Genomic DNA, 15,044 nt, shown 5'->3' on the forward strand with positions numbered 1-15,044 from the left:
GGTGCCTCCTGAAGCTCACAGTCCACCTCTCCCCACTCTCTGGGTGGCCTGGCTGGTCAGTCACAGGCTCCTTCTGCCTCAGACCCAGAAAGGGCAGCCATGGCTGGTCCTGGAGGCCATGCCAGGCCAGGGAGGTGACTGTGGGAGCCAGGCTATGGGTTTTCCATCCTCACACCTTGGAGCACCAGGAGCCCCAGCGGAAGTGGTTCAGAGACCGACATGTGGGTGAGGCAGGGGACCGACTGTCCCACTTTGCCTGGGGCTAAAGGGGCCTCCGTTTGAAGGCCAGGATGAACTGGTCACCGAAAGTGAGGCTGCCTTGACAGGCTCCAGCTGCTCCACCCCACGAAGCCGGACCCTTCAGTCCACCGGCCCACAAGGAAGGGCAGTTCTGCTGCCTGGCGGCCCCTAGGAATACAGCAGGACCCTTATCTCCTCCCTCCCCCAAACAAAACAACGAAACAGATGACTCATCCAGTTCTGCTCTTTATTGGTGTGTCTGGGCACAGGGAGCGAGTCCTAGAGGGGAGGCTGAGGGGTGGCCCAGCAGGGCGGCCCCGACCACACCCCAGCCGGCAGGGCCAGGCCTCAGCGCGCCTGGGCCAGGTGGTGCTTCTTGTACAGCAGCGCCCGCCTCTTCTCGCGCTCGCGCACGAAGGCGCGCAGACGCGTGGTGGGGAAGGTCACGGCCGCGGGCTGGGAGCCGGCCGGGCCCTCCTCGGTCAGCCACGGGCACTGCAGGCAGCTGGACGCACACGGCCGGCCCCTGGAGCACAGGAGGGGGCGTCAGCCACGCTCCGGAAGCTGGGCCCGGGCGGGTCAGGAGGGACGGGTGGGGCGAAGTGGGCGGGACGCGCGGGCAGGGGGCGGGGCAGAGCCGCCTTACCAGGGGTGGGCGCACAGAGTGCTCCGGAGGAAGGCCACTGCGCCCCCGGACAGGCCCGCGTAGCAGCGGCCCAGCCGGATGAGCCCCTTGCGCAGGCCCTTTTGCAGGTCGCGCATCCCCTCGCTGCTCACCGGGTACTCGGCGCTCAGCCTGTGGGTGAAGATCAGAGGACTCAGATCACCCTCAAATGAATGGGGGACACGGGCGATTCAGTGGTGACCCTCGTTGGATGAGGGACACGGGGACTCTGAGGTCACTCTCGATGGATGGGGGACACGGGGCTCTGGGGTCACCCTCGATGGATCCCAGGCCTGCCCTCTCACCCAGAGGACTCACATGATGAAGGCCGTCACGCCTATGGCCCAGACGTCCGTCTGCGGGACCGCCCCCTGGCCCTCCAGGAGCTCCGGAGCTGGGGGGCACAAGAGGGGCCCCGGTGAGTGGCTGAGTGTGTCTACAGTGGAACGGGGCGGGAGGCAGGACTCGGGGTGGGCCTTGCTCTTGGCCCACCCCTCCCCCAGGTCCCGCCCAGGGCTGTGCCACGCTCACCCATGGTCTCCATGTAGTCCTTGAACCCCTCCGAGGGCAGGACCCTCTCCTCGGCGAGGCTCTGGGCGTTGCCGAAATCGACCACTTTGAGCAGGTTGTACTCGGTGACAATCATGTTCTCGGACCTGAGGTCCAGATGCAAGATGCGCTGGCCGTGCAGGTACTGGGCGGCACTCAGCATCTGCCACAGGTAGTCCTTCACCTCCGATTCCGAGTAGGAGGTCCTGGCAGCAGAGGGCGGTTCAGACCAAGCAGAGGGTTCAGGGGGCAGCACATTGGGAGGGGACTCTGTCCACCGCAGAGGGGGCTCGGGGCACCAGCCGTCCCAGCCGGTTAGGGAGGGGCGCCGAGCCTTGTTGAGCGCCCCTATGCGGGCGGGCCGGTGGAGCCGGGGCTGCGATGCACACTGCCCCGCCCCGTGCCCCTCGTCCCGCTGGGCGGCCCCTCACCTCTCGGCCAGGCAGGGGAGCAGCTCTGGCCCGGAGCACAGCTCCAAGATGAGGACCAGGTGCCGGGGGCTAAGGTAGGCGGCGTGAAGCTGGGCCAGATGGGGGTGGCGCAGGCTCTTGAGGGCCTCGTATTCTCGCAGCACGGCCGTTCTGTCCTCGGGGCGGTAGGGCACGATCTTGGCGGCCAGCGCGCGGCCGCTGGCCTTCTCCCGACACTGGCGCACCACGCTGAAGCGGCCCCTGGCGACGAAGCACCGGCCAGGTTCGTGTGGACCCCTCCCGCCCTGCCAGCCCATGCAGGTCCCCACTGCTCTCCCGCAGCTCCCGCCCCGCCTCCCATTCTGCGAACAGCCAGGAGAAAGCCCGGAGGGAGGGGACCGGAACTTTCTGGGAGGGGGCGCAGATGCTCTGAAGCAAGCATCAGGGGAGGTGAGCCATGCTTGCAGATGGAGTAGCTGAGGCTGGGGTGGGAGCTGGAAGAGCACCGCCCACCCACTGTCCCCGAGCCCCCGCACCTTCGGATCTGCGTCTGGAAGGCGAAGGTCTGCGTGCTGGGGAGGGGCTGGGCTGGCGTGGCAGGGCCGCTCTCCTCCTCAGAGGCTGTGGAAGGGAAGCTGGTGACGGGGGCCTGCAGCCCCAGCTACCCCACCTTGTCTCCCATCACCCCTTCCCAGGCGCCCTGACGAGGTCCCCTCTTTGACCCCACACACTGGACCTGTTCCTCGACCATTTGGGGGCGGGGACACAGCACACAGAACAAATTGTCCCCAGCGGGTACCGGTGACCTGCGCGGTGACGGGGCAGGCAACCTCCGAGGGCCCCTGCTGCCCCGCCAGGCCCTGCAGAGTGCTCACCCAGGTGGCTGGGTCCCCCAAGGAGGACCTGGTCCGAGGGGCTGCTGTAGGGGCCCATGCCCGCCTTGCTGACACAGGCCGTCCGGAAGGCGTACAGGCCACCCCGAGAAAGCTTGCTGGTGAGGTAGCAGCAGTCAAAGACATCTGAGGCCAGCGTGCTCCAGCTGCCACCTGGCCACAGGGAGCGGGTGTGATTCAGCCCGAGGCCTGCCCACCGGAGTTGGGTGGAGAGACCCCGCCCCCAGGGCAGCCGCCCAGGGATGCAGAGGGGCCGGATGATTCCCTGATGGGGTCCAGGGCCCCCACCAGGCTGGCACTTCCCCACTGCTCCCCGCCACTGACCCCGGGGCCGCCAGGACGGGAGGGCAGCGGGGCGGCCCTACCTTCCAGGCTGCACTGCACAATGTAGGTCACGGGGCCGTACGACTCCACAGGCTTCCAGACCAACAGCACCCTGTCCGCGTACACCTCCCCGATGTCTGGCCGTGGGGAGGACGAGGGGAGCTCTGCAGGGCCCATGGCAGGGGTTGGATGCAGGCTCCCAGGGGCCACCCGAAGCAGCTCTGAGCCCTGGCCAGCCTGCCCCACCCTTCTGCACTCTGCTGCCAGGCCCTGAGCCCACCCTCCCCTGGCCCCCTTCACTCAGGGGTCCCTTTCCAGCGCTGATGGCAGGAGGGTCCCTGTGCCTCACCTGGCGGGGGGCGTAGGAGGTATCTGCCTCCGACCCCACCAGGCCTCCCTCCCACTGCTACCTGCCCAGAAAGTCATGGAGCGGCCCTCGTTCACAGCCCCCTGCCCAGGTGAGAGGGGCCTGTCCTGGCTGCTCAGCTTTGCCGGGCCCCCTGGGGATCAGGAGTCCAAGAGCTAGGCCCACAGCCCCCGGCTTGGCTCCCCCAGAAACACCCAGCACTGTGTTTCGAGGTCACGGCTTGACTGTAGTAAAGATACAACCTTCTCCGGCGTCTGCTCGAGGGATGGGTGGGAGGCACCATGGGAAGCATGAGGCCAGGAGTCAGGCAGAGGGATCAGAGAGAGAGCCCGGCCGGCCGGCTCACCCTACCTCCTGCTTCCTCACCCAGGGATCCTGGGGTGCAGAGCCAGTTCAGGCCGCCCCCCAACAGCCTCGACGGGCCTGGCGGAAACCTCCAAGTGGAGGCAACAGACACCCATGACTGCTCTCCCCGTCCCACGGAAAGGGCCCAGTGCGGCCCACTCACCTGCCTTCCGGAGCGCGGCTGAGGTGGCCGCTGTGCCCAGCGGGTTGCTCACGCTGCAGGTATACAGGCCCAGGTCCTCGGCCGTCACCACCAGGATAGTCAGCAGCTGGAAGTTCTTGAGTGTGGAGGAGATGAGGAGGCGGCTGCTGCCCTCCAGGACGGCCCCATCTACAGCAGGACAGAGTGGGCCTAGGGAGCAGCCCCAGGTACCCACGGCCCTACGCCCCTCCCCTGGGCCTCGGGTTCCCTCTGTACATTGAGAGCGGTGCCCTCCACAAGCACCCCCAGCCCAGGACGGCTCCTCACCTTTACTCCAGGTGGCCTGTGCGGCTGGCTGGGCCGACACCTGGCAGGCAAGAGTCACAGACTGGCCCAGGACCACCGTTTCGTCCACAAGCTCCCTTAGGAATGATGGCGCTGGGGAAGGGAGATGAGGTGAGCCTTCAGAAGTGACCCCCAGCCCAAGAGCGCGGGCTAGACCCCACAGTGGGGACAATGGAGATGAGCCCCACCCCAACCTAGTTCATCTTCAACACCACTGCCTCCCCCAGGAAGACCTCCAGGACAGCTCAGCCTCAATAGCTGGGGTGCCAGAGGCACCTGTCTGGGATGGGGCCCCCGTGGGTGTGAGCTTGCCCGCCCTGCTGGTCTGGACACTGAGGAGGGGCTCCCTCCCCTACAGCCAGGTCCCCTGGGTGATGCAGTCACCTCGGTCCCTGCTCTTCAGGCCTGACAGCCGGAAAGAAGCCAGGCCTGCCTTCTTCCGGGGGGGACTCTCCTTCTCGGGACCTGCAGGGAGGACAGGGCCATGAGAGGTCACACAAGGGGCTAGCCCCTCCAGTGGCCAGCAGCCTGGCACTGCCGCCAGGAGCATGGGAGCAACACTCCAGGGCCCTCCACAGCCTGCTGTCCAGATTGCCAGTTGGCAGAAAAGCCCAAATCCTGGGGGTTTTGTTGGAAACTGGAGCTAAGTCTGCAGTGAGGAGCACCCCTCCCTACCCTGTCAGATCAACTCGTTAGGCACGGACACCTGGGGCAAGTAAGGCTGGCAGCTCAGGGACCACAGGTGCCTCGGGAGGCCTGGCCAAGGGCTCTGGGTCAGGCAGGGCCCAGGGGTCAACCATCAGGGAGGGCTGGCGCAGTTCCCATCTCTGCAGGGGCAGGGGCAGGGGCAGGGGCAGGGTGGTAACCAGGCCTCCCTGTGTTAGGTCCCGAGGCTGGTTGCAGATGCACGTGGGGAGGGGTCTAGGCCCAGAAGGTGACCTTGGGAACAGAGGATCCTGTGTGCCAGGGCAGGGGGAGGGCGGTGGGGGGACTCCAAGGGGGATTCCTGCGTCAGGAGGGCTCCTGCGCAAGGGAGGGGCAAAGCGCCCCAAGGCACCTGGATGTGCCCAGACCTGGGGTGGGGGCGGAGGGGGTAGGGGGAGTCACCTTCAGGCCTGCCCCTCAGGAGGCGGGAGATGTGGGCCACCGAGGCCCTCACCCTCCGGCGCAGACCCAGCTCCACGGGCTCCTCCAGCCGCACGTGCTTCCCGGGGAAGTGGAAGAAGCCCCTGGAGGGGGGTGACCACTTGCGCTTCCGGCTGCCAGCAGCCTCCCCCAGCAGGGCCTCCATGGTCTCTGGCTCCTCGGTAATCTCCAGGCTGGCTGACGGGCCCAGCGTGCCAGGCCAGGGCCACGCGGCCTCCGGGAACTCCGCCAGCTCCTCCCCAGCCTCAGACTCAGGGGAGGGCGGCCGCTCTGGCTTGGGGACCTTCCTGAAGATCATGAACTCGAATGGGAGATACTTGATGTCATACAAGTCGGACAGGTTGAGGTAGGCGGGCTCCACCTCCGAGATGTCCAGGGACACAGTGTCAGCGGCTTCCGAGTCCCCTGACAGGTCCCGGATCTGCACAAGTGACACTTGGGAGCCCCCACCCAAGTCGTCCCAGGAGGTGAGCTCTGGGGAGGCCCTCGGGGGAGCCTCGCTACCCTCAGGTGGGGGTGCTGTGCTGGCCCCCGCCTCATCCTGCTCCTCTGAGGACTGAGAGGTGGCCCAGGCCATCCTGGCCCATAGGGGGCCCTGCCCCAGCATGCCTCCTGCGTCCCCACCAAAGGCAAAGGTGCCATAGCCTGCCACACCCGCATAGCCCCCATGCTGCCCCAGGGAGAACTTTCGGGTGGTCGCCTGCTCCTGAGGCCGTGGTGGGCTGGGCTCAGAGTCAGAGAGGCCCTCTGCCTCCTGGTCCTCAGCATCCAGGGTGAGGCCAGCCTCAGAGCCCACTGGGGAGGCTGGCCCTACAGAGCCAGGGGAGCTGGGTCTCCCAGTGAGAGGGGTGTCCTCCAGCCCCCTTTTAGAGCCTGGCTGGGGGCTTGCTTGGGCTGGGGATGGGGGGCCCTGGGGTTCCCTCGAGAGGCAGGGGCTTCGGGGTGCGGAGAGGGCGTCTGGGCCCGGCCCTGGAGGGAAGGAGCCAGGAGTTTGCGGTACAACAGCTGCAGGGGGCTTGCAGCCCTCCTGGGGGGCAGGACCGCACTGGGGGTGAAAGAAAGGCTCCTGCTGCCCCCCACAGCTGTCCTGGGACAACCCCTCTTGCTGAACACCAGCCACTTCACCACTGGTAGACGGAAACAGTCTCAGTCCCTGTGGGGACCCCTCTGGATGCTCTGTCTCCCTGGATCCTGCGACCCCTTGGGGTGAACTCTCCCCTGGGGACACAGGGAGGACCGAGGCCGCGGGGGTGGGACACTGCCCCTTCAGGCAGGCCTCAGCAGAAGAGCTAACGCCTTGCGGCAAGTCGAGGTCCAGGGAGCGGCTGCGGCCGGGCGCCCCTCGGGCGCTGGTGCCCGGCAGCCGCAGGGCGGTCTCGAAGGAGGGCACTTTGGCCATCAGCACGGCCTGCTCCTCCCGGGCCGCCGCCTCCTCCAGCGCGCGGTGCTCCAGCAGCGGCTCGCGCAGACCGGGCACGGCGCTGGCGAAGTAGCCGCCCTTGAGCAGGTGCCGCCGCCGGGCCGGGTGCCGCCTGCCTCCCGCGGCCAGGCCCCCGCGCTCCGCGCCCTCGCCCGCCTGCTGGTAGAACAGGCTGCGGATGACGCTCTGCCGGGGCACGCAGGCCGAGGCGGCCGGCGGCTCGGCGCCCCGGGGCGAGGGGGCGGGGGGCGCGGCCGCGGCGGGCGGGCTGGTTTCGGCCTCCTCGGGTAGGCTGGCCGACGGCCGCAGGAAGCCCCGGGGGTGCAGCAGCGGGGAGTGGGTCACCGGGGAGGGCGGCAGCGACTTGGCCCGGGCGAAGGGCGCCAACTCGTTGTCCGAGGAGGAGGAAGAGCTGCTGGAGGAGGCGCTGGCGTCGCCGCGCAGGTGCCGGGCCACCCCGAGGGACGGGCTGTCCGGCGGGCCCTGGAGCAGCTCGGGGATGGAGCGCATCACCAGGATGGACTTGTAGCTCATCAGGGAGCGCTGGGGGTGCGGGGAACAGGGCGTCAGCCGCTGCCGCCGCCCTCGCGGCTCCAGGGGCCCAGACGGGCGACTACGGAGGCGGGGGCGGGGTCACAAGCCCCGCCCTCCCCAGGGCACCGCCTTTCTGTGCGCTCGCCCCTGGGACTCGCCCGGCGCACGCAGTTCGTCCCTCCCGACGGCTCAGCGAGAGCCCACCCCGCGCAAAGCATGCCCGGCCCGGCTTCCCGCTCTCCCGGGCCCGCGGGGCGCAGGGCCAACCCTCGGGGTCTCCAGCCCCTCCTCCCTAGCACCAGCTCAGCGCAGCTCGGCTCACCTGCCACCGGCTGCGGGCCAGGAGGAACTTCAGCTGCTTGGTGTTGATGAAGTGGGCCTCCTCGGCCGGCACGGACTTCTGGGGGGCCCAGGGGAAAAGCCACGTCGAGGGGAGACCCGGATGCGCCCTTTGGCCCAGACAGATCCCCTGCCCCCCTTGGCCTCAGTTTCCCTCCCTGTGCGCCAGGCCTGCCCCAGGCTCAGCCTACTCACCAGGAACCAGGGGTGGGCCAGGCACTTGGTGGCACTGGGGCGAGCCCTGCAGGGAGAGGAAGGCCGGGGTCAGGCCAGGGGTCACCTGGTCCCCGGGCAGGCGATGAGGACCCCGGGCAGGGGAAGGGAGTCTGCACTCACTCTGGGGCCCTCTGCAGGGCAGCCTTGATAAAGTCCTGGGCATCCTGGCTGAGGTGGGCAGCCACCGGGCTGCTCCAGGACACCCGTCCCTCCAGCACATTCAGGAGGGTGGCTCGGTCACTCTCGCCAGCAAATGGAGATGAGCAAGTCAGGCTGAAAGCACAGACGTGGGTCACCTTCAGACGTGGCCCCGTATTTCTGGGTCCATGGGGGCAGGTCACCAGGACAGGCAGTGCTGGGTCTCACAGGGATGGTGGTCTGACTAGGGATGACCTTAGCATTACTCCCATCCGGCCCTGAGAATCCTAGCAAGTGTTTCAGATTTGCCTAGAGATCCAGGCTCAGGCTCGGGTGAGGATCTGGGCTTGACCTGGGATAGAAGTCAAGGGTCAGCCTAGGGTGGCCACCTGCCTTAGCCTGAGGTGGGATCCAGGCTCAGCCTGGGACAGGGACCGAGGGTCAGTGTGGAGTAGGAACCCAGCCTTAGCCTGAGGTGGGATCCAGGCTCAGCCTGTAGAGGAGATCCAAGCTCAGTCTACAGCAACAGAGTCCTCAGGGCAGCAGTGCCTGTTAGGAGGGGGCTCTGGACAAACCATCCAGACCCTTTAGGGAAACGGCTCAGTGCTCTGCCTCGTGCTGCCACAGAGCTCCTCTGGGACAGGGTGTGTGTGAAAAGCACTCTGCAGAAACCTCTTATCAGAGTTGGCCCACTGCCTGTCCCCAGAATAGCTGCCCCTTGGGTCTCAGGTCTCTGATCTGGGGAGTGGCCAGCAGTGCGCGTGGCCTCCTGTGGGCCTGCTGGGGAGGGGTCTGGGGTTGGCTTCAGACGATGCGGCTGACAGGGGCAGGGGTCTGCTCACCTGAGGTAGGAGATGACCCCCATGGCCCTGCGGGAACAAAACCACAGCCGTGAGTCACCCCAGGCCTGGCCCGCAGGAGGGGGGTGAGCAGGGTGGGCCCGAGAACCGAGGGAGGAGAGGGATTGGGACACAGTGCGGGGGCCGCGTCCCTGGGACCCACACACTCACCAGATGTCAGAGGCCTTGCTCACGGGGGTTTGCTGGATGATCTCGGGTGACACGAACTCAGGGCAGCCATACTTGCTGTACTGCGGCTCTGCCGGGGTGATTTTTTGGGCAAAGCCAAAGTCGCAGATTTTAATGTCTTCCCGGGCAGGATGCACCATCAGGATGTTGGGGGGCTGTCGGGAAGAGTCGGGGAGTGGATGAGGCCAAGCACTAAGGAGGTGACTCCCAGGTCTGCCGGTGGAGGGGGGGGCACTCAGGGGTCTGTCCCACGCTGATGGTGAGCCCAGTGTGGAGCAGTGGGCAGCCCCAGGGGCAAGTTTCAGTGCCATTTGGAGGTGATCTCTGCTCCATCAGAACCACACCGCACCTGAAGGGGCTTCTAGGATAGTGAGCTCCCTGTCCCCAGAGGTGAGCAAGCCCTAACAGGGAGGCTCGAAGTCGTGGTCTGTGCCTTCTCAGCCTGCAGGCCCTAGGGTCCCACCTGCCCCTCCCCAGGCTCTGGGGGCATGGGGGCAAGTACCTTTATGTCTAGGTGGAGGATGCCCTGGCTGTGCAGGTACTGCAGCCCTTCCACCAGCTGCTGGATGTAGACCTTGACCTGCAGCAAAGGCTGGTGCTCAGGTGAGAGAGCCAGCCTGGACCTCCCGCTCCGCTCCCCTCCCCACCCCGCTGCCACTACACCGCCTCTCCTTCCCTCCAGATCTGAGCCTGGGACGGTCCCAAGGGGCAGGTTAGTGCAAAGCCTCCCAAGCCCCCATGTCCCCCAAGGCCAGGGAGTCCTCTGGGCCCCAAGATGGGGGCCAGCATGGGTATATGGAGCCGCCTAAGCACAGCAGGAAGGGGGGCGTCTCTGGAGTGGGTCGTGGCTGGCCCGCTGGCCAGGGCCGTCTGGGAGGGGGCAGTGGTGAGCCTGGCCACCAGGAAGGGCTTTGAGAGCCCGACAGGAGCTGCCACACCTGGTGAGGCCCTGGGGAGCCCCACAAGGTCTCTGAGCTGGGGAGCATCTGGTGGGGGGGAGGGGTTCTGCAGGGACATGTGGTCTGGGCAGGGGGCAGCGGGAGGCCTGTGGCTCCAGTGGCAAGGTCACCTCAGCCTCCGTCACCACACTCTTCTTGAACAGGCGGTCCAGCAGCTCCTCAGCCGAGCACCTGGGGCTCCGGTCAAGGAAAGCTCTGGGGTCTGGAACCAGCCGGCCCCACACACAGGGGGTGAGTCTTATCTCGGGATGGGGGTGGGGGACCATGCTGGGGAGGGTGGGAGAGACAGGGACCCGGAGGAGAAGGGCTGAGGCCAGTGGGCTGCGGCAGAATGGGAACAGAGCCATCTTCTCCTCTCTGCACAGCGCCCACCTCCCACACCCCCGCCTGGCTGGGGATGCTGACTGGGGAGGTGGGGTGTGGCGAGCACATGACACCCAGAGCGCCTCAGCTGGGCGTGACCCAGAGTGGATGGGGTAGGGCATGTGCCCCTTGCTGGAGCCCGGGTGGGCAGCCTGGGAAGCCCTAGCACTTGGGGCCAGGAGCAGCCACTAAAAAGTCCGACCTCCCTGCTGGAGAGAGCAGGGAGAGCACACTAGGGGCCTGCCGAGACATGTCTGGGACTGCCTGGAAGAGGCCCTGCCCAAATTCCTGGCCCGAGGGAGGAGGAACTAGAAGGAGGAGGACGGCGCCGTGTCCGGGGTAGTCAGACAGGCAGCGTCATAACGGAACGTGGGAAACCAGGCCCGGGGACACCAGAACCGCAGGCCCCACGCGGCCCTCTGGACCCCTGCCCGCCCGGGGCACACGCCCCTCCTCGCACCCTGGCGCCCAGGGCGGGATACAGCTCCAGGACGAGGATCAGGGTCTTGCGCGTCTCAAACTGGTCCAGCAGCGCAGTGACCAGAGGGTGGCTCAGCATGGCCAGGACGTCCCGCTCGCGGTACGCCTGGGCTCGCGTCCTGCTCCGCAGGGGGATGAACTTGGCGGCGAATGACATCTGGTTGCCCTTGTGCTGCACCCTCTTCACGAAGCCAAACACACCCCTGGGAGGACGGGAGCCCATGCTGGACGCCCACGCTGGACGCGCTGGGGCGGGGCTCCCGGGGGCGGGGATTCCGGGAGTAAGAGGGTACTCTGGAGAAAGGGCGCTACTGGGCGTCGCGGCTCTAGAGGGACCCGGGCCCCGGGGTATCGGTACCCAGATACTGGGTCCGGTGGGGGGTTCCTGGCAGACGGGATTTCCGGGGAGGCAGGAGCTTGGGGGTCGGGGTTCTGGGAGTTGGGTCCCCAGAGGCGGGGGATCTGCGTGGCGGGGGAACTGGGGGCTGCCGGGTCGGGGACTCCAAAGCGGGGACTCCAGGGGGCGAGGGTTGGGAGTGCAGAGCTGGGGGGCTCCTAGGGCGGGATTGGGGGTGATACCTGCCGATCTCCTCCTTGACCTCGTAGAAGGAGTGCAGTCTCCTCCGGGAGCTTCGCTTCTCTGAGTCCAGCTCAGCCCCTGTGGTCAGGAAGGGGGAAGCCGACAGCATGGGCGGGTGTGACCACCCGGTACCTCTATCCCCAACTCTAGTGTCCGCGGGGGCAGCTGCCTGTGCCTGTGCCCTTGGGGGCCGTGGGATCCCCAAGCCCGCGTCGAACTGAGACAGGGCCTGGGAGGGGTCCCGGACTTACCCCCATGGACCAGCAACTCCGCCTTGCACAGAACCTGGCCGCCAGCATTTCGGGCCAGGCAGGTGTACACACCGGCGTCCTGCTGGGCCACGTCCCTCAGCACCAGGGAGTATGTAGTCCCTTCCTGCTGCTGGCTGAGCCGGGTGTCGTCTGCCAGCTGGGTGCTGTCCTGGAGGTATGGGGTGCAGTGGCCATCAGCCCAACCTGGGGGCCCAGGCACCGTGGCCCACCCAGTGCTTCAGTGAGTACGTGTCCCGTGGGGGTTTCACACTCCCTCCTCTGGCACAGGGCCCCCACCCCCCGCCAGTCCCTACCTTGTACCAGGTCACCGTGGGCTGTGGGCTGCCCTCGATGACCGCCTGAAACTGCGCGGTGCCGCCTGTCTGTGCCTGCACGTCCTCGATGGTTACCTGCATGGACGGGGGCCCTGGGGGTGCAGGAGGGAGCGGTGGGGAGGGGCCGGGTCGCACGCCCCTGGCCAGCCCACCTCAGCCAGCCTGCGGTCACGATCACTGAGACCTGAGTGGGCAGGCATCGCCCCTGGCTGTCCTGGTGCCCTGAGGGGGCAGCGAGACCTGAGATACCCCACCTGCCTCCCAAGTGAAGGCGACCCCTCCTCACTCAACCCAGGCCCCTGGCAGTCGGGAAGTGCTTCTTTCCATCCAACCACTGTCTCTCCTGCTCCGACCTTGATCTCCGTGGACAGCGCACCAGAGATGCTAACTGGGCTGGGAAGGGCCCCGGACGTCCAGTTCCTGCTGCCCCCTCCCCTCCGAGTGGTGCCCACTGCGGGGACACACAGACAGGGCAGTGGGCTCCCAGCCAAACAGGGCTCAGAGGTGCAGCGTGGCCTCAAAGGCCCCACCCTGCAAATGTCCTCCCAGCCCAGGGGCACGCGTAACCCACTGGGCCCCTGCCTACTTGTGGCACCGGCGTCGCTGGTCTGATACACGTATGTCCGGTGCGTGGTCTCCGTGAACACGTGACTGTGGACATCCCAGAGCTCTGCGGCGCCTGCCCCAGGCCAGACTGTGCCCTCCATCCTGGGGTGGTTGGGGCAGGGTGAGCTCTCGGCCCGCCCCTCCATTTCTGATAAGTTGGGGTCCCTGACCACTTTGGAAGGGATGTACAGACTGGGCCCCAGCCCTGGGGGAGGAGGGGTTCCTCCCACGCCCATCACCCTGAGGGCAGCCTCTCCTCACTGCCCTGCCCTTGGGCTCAGGGTGGGGCTGACAAGGAACGTCCTGGGGTGCCAGGACCCCTTACTCTTGCTGTCCCCGTGGGCAGAACTGGTGGGCTCTGCCCTGCCCCCAGGATGTCCCCTCATGGGCTACCCCCACCTAACACGCCAGGGAGGTTACCGGATGGGCACAATGCGTTCCTGGGCTGCACCATGGGCCCCTGAGTCCTGCTCCAGGCCCGCGTCAGGGAGGGGCTCCGGCACCTTCAGAGGGGGCTCGGCTAGTGGGAGGCAAGAGACTTAAGTGACACACAAACTTAAGGGGGTGAGGTGGGGGCTGCGCCCCACGACGTGCCCCGTGTCACCTTCCAGGGCCCAGAGGGTGGGCACAGGCAGAGCGAAACTGCGGGACTCCAGCTGCACATGCGTACCTCGGCCCCCTTGACCTCCCTGCAGAGCCCAGAAGTCCCGGCAGCTTCCTGTCCTAGTGCCTAGGCCAGGAGCACCAGCCCTGAGGCTCCCCACTGCCGGACTGGCCACAGGGCCCCCGCCATCCCTACAATGAGGTGCAGGAGCCTCGCAGCATCTCTGGGTCTCATCTCTCTGGAGCAAAACTCTATACCTCTGCCTCCTGCTCCCCTCCTACTCTCCTCCTCCTGGTCCTTTTCCTCCTCCCCTCCTCCCCCTCTTCCCTCCTCCTCATCCCCCGCCCTCTCCTCCTCCCCCTCTTGCTCTCCTCTTTCTCCTTCTCATCCTCCTCCTCCATCTCCTCTTCCTCCTCCTCCTCTCTTCTTTCCTCCCTCTCCTTTCCCTCCTTCCCCTTCTGATTTTCCTCCCCCTTCCCCCCGACCTCCCCAGGAGCACAGGGTGCCCAGACTGTCTGCTGAGGGCTGACCACAGGAGGCCTCTGGCTCCCAGGACAGATGTGCTGAGGCTAAGAACCTCCCAGAACCCACTCCTTTGTCTAGTTTCACAGATGGGGAGACTGAGTATGAGCAAGGAGTGGGCCTTGCCCAGGGTCCCCAGTGCATGGAGCCATAGGGATGCTGGGGTCCCGAGGGCTCTGCCAGTTTACCCCCACGGGAAGGACGCCCAGGGTGACCAAGACTGCGGTCAGCACGGGTGGGTGGTCTGGGAGCAGAGGGCACTTTGCAGTCAGCCCGCCACTGGGCCTCACCAGATGTGTCTGCAGCCTCCATGCCTGGGGGTGGGGGGCCAGCCTCCTGGAGCTCCGGTGGCCCCCCAGGGCCAGGGCCTGGACCAGCATGGTCCCCTGCAGAGGGTCCCACAGCCTCGGGGCACACCAGTATTCCCTGGACTGACGTGATCTCCTGGTCTCCCTGTTCCAGGGCAGCTGGGGGTGGGACAGCAGCATCTGTGGGAGAGGTGGGTCAGAGTGTAGGGGTGACCTGGGCCTGGGGAGGGGGTCAACTCTATCCCAGTCCTCAGAGACTGCCCAGGTGAGCTGCTCTGGGCTACCGCTCCCACCCACCGCCCCGCCCACCCACTCAGCTCTGGAGGTGCCAGAGGTGGAAGTCCTGAGAGAGGAGGGGACGCAGGCACGGTGCCAGGGAGAGAAAACTGGAGGCAGCGAACTCAGGGCCCAGTCACCTCCAGGCTGGCGCCCAGATGCCTTTGGGAGAACACTGTCTCCTCGAGGGGCAGCTGGGCCTGGACACCCGCCCTCCACCAGGGTCTGCCCTGTCTCAGCTCCTTCTATCCCTTCATCCTAGGGCTGCCCCCTCCCCCCAGCCCACCCCAGACCCCAGGGTACTGGGCTGCCCAGGCCCAGTAGCCCCAGCTCCACACTCTAGGGAAGCCTGGCAACAGCCTGATGCAGAGTCAGGGGCCAGGGGATTGGAGGGGGGTGGACCCCCTTCTTGCCCTGCCAGAGCAACCCCTGTCCCCGCCCAGCAGCTTTCTCCCCACCACCTCCACAGCCCAGGCCAGCACGCCATCACCTGGCCCCTGCCCTGCCTCCCACATGGCCCACTGTGGGAAGCATCAGACCCTCTGTGTCTCGGCTCCCAGTCCTCAGCACCCCAGTGTAGCCCCCTCCTCTGCCTGGCTGCCAGGTCTCTTGTGGCCCAACCATGTCCTCCCCTCCTAGCAGGTCCCCTGCCTGAGCCCC

General features: G+C 66.9%; 1 protein-coding gene across 4 annotated transcripts in view; it reads right to left on the reverse strand.

Moving 5' to 3' along the window:
- Positions 1-473: 473 nt before the first annotated feature.
- The window catches only part of OBSCN (obscurin, cytoskeletal calmodulin and titin-interacting RhoGEF), a 105,580-nt gene continuing 91,009 nt past the window's right edge, over positions 474-15,044 (reverse strand). For all 4 annotated transcript variants that reach the window (XM_046666252.1, XM_046666249.1, XM_046666251.1 and 1 more), the window contains 26 exons: positions 14,091-14,288; positions 13,095-13,194; positions 12,655-12,776; positions 12,048-12,160; positions 11,734-11,902; positions 11,482-11,560; positions 10,905-11,105; positions 10,170-10,230; positions 9,603-9,680; positions 9,083-9,255; positions 8,915-8,941; positions 8,055-8,207; positions 7,914-7,959; positions 7,702-7,779; positions 5,387-7,388; positions 4,664-4,744; positions 4,262-4,372; positions 3,956-4,123; positions 3,122-3,244; positions 2,739-2,909; positions 2,400-2,484; positions 1,885-2,124; positions 1,436-1,659; positions 1,223-1,298; positions 887-1,036; positions 474-766 (listed from right to left, as the gene is read on the reverse strand). In XM_046666252.1, coding sequence (XP_046522208.1) covers positions 589-766; positions 887-1,036; positions 1,223-1,298; positions 1,436-1,659; positions 1,885-2,124; positions 2,400-2,484; positions 2,739-2,909; positions 3,122-3,244; positions 3,956-4,123; positions 4,262-4,372; positions 4,664-4,744; positions 5,387-7,388; positions 7,702-7,779; positions 7,914-7,959; positions 8,055-8,207; positions 8,915-8,941; positions 9,083-9,255; positions 9,603-9,680; positions 10,170-10,230; positions 10,905-11,105; positions 11,482-11,560; positions 11,734-11,902; positions 12,048-12,160; positions 12,655-12,776; positions 13,095-13,194; positions 14,091-14,288 — 5,207 coding nt within the window. In that variant the 3' untranslated portion in view covers positions 474-588. The remainder of the gene's footprint in view (positions 767-886; positions 1,037-1,222; positions 1,299-1,435; positions 1,660-1,884; positions 2,125-2,399; positions 2,485-2,738; positions 2,910-3,121; positions 3,245-3,955; positions 4,124-4,261; positions 4,373-4,663; positions 4,745-5,386; positions 7,389-7,701; positions 7,780-7,913; positions 7,960-8,054; positions 8,208-8,914; positions 8,942-9,082; positions 9,256-9,602; positions 9,681-10,169; positions 10,231-10,904; positions 11,106-11,481; positions 11,561-11,733; positions 11,903-12,047; positions 12,161-12,654; positions 12,777-13,094; positions 13,195-14,090; positions 14,289-15,044) is intronic.

This window comes from Equus quagga, chromosome 7 (genome assembly GCF_021613505.1).
Source record: "Equus quagga isolate Etosha38 chromosome 7, UCLA_HA_Equagga_1.0, whole genome shotgun sequence".
NCBI classification, from domain to species: Eukaryota; Metazoa; Chordata; class Mammalia; order Perissodactyla; family Equidae; genus Equus; species Equus quagga.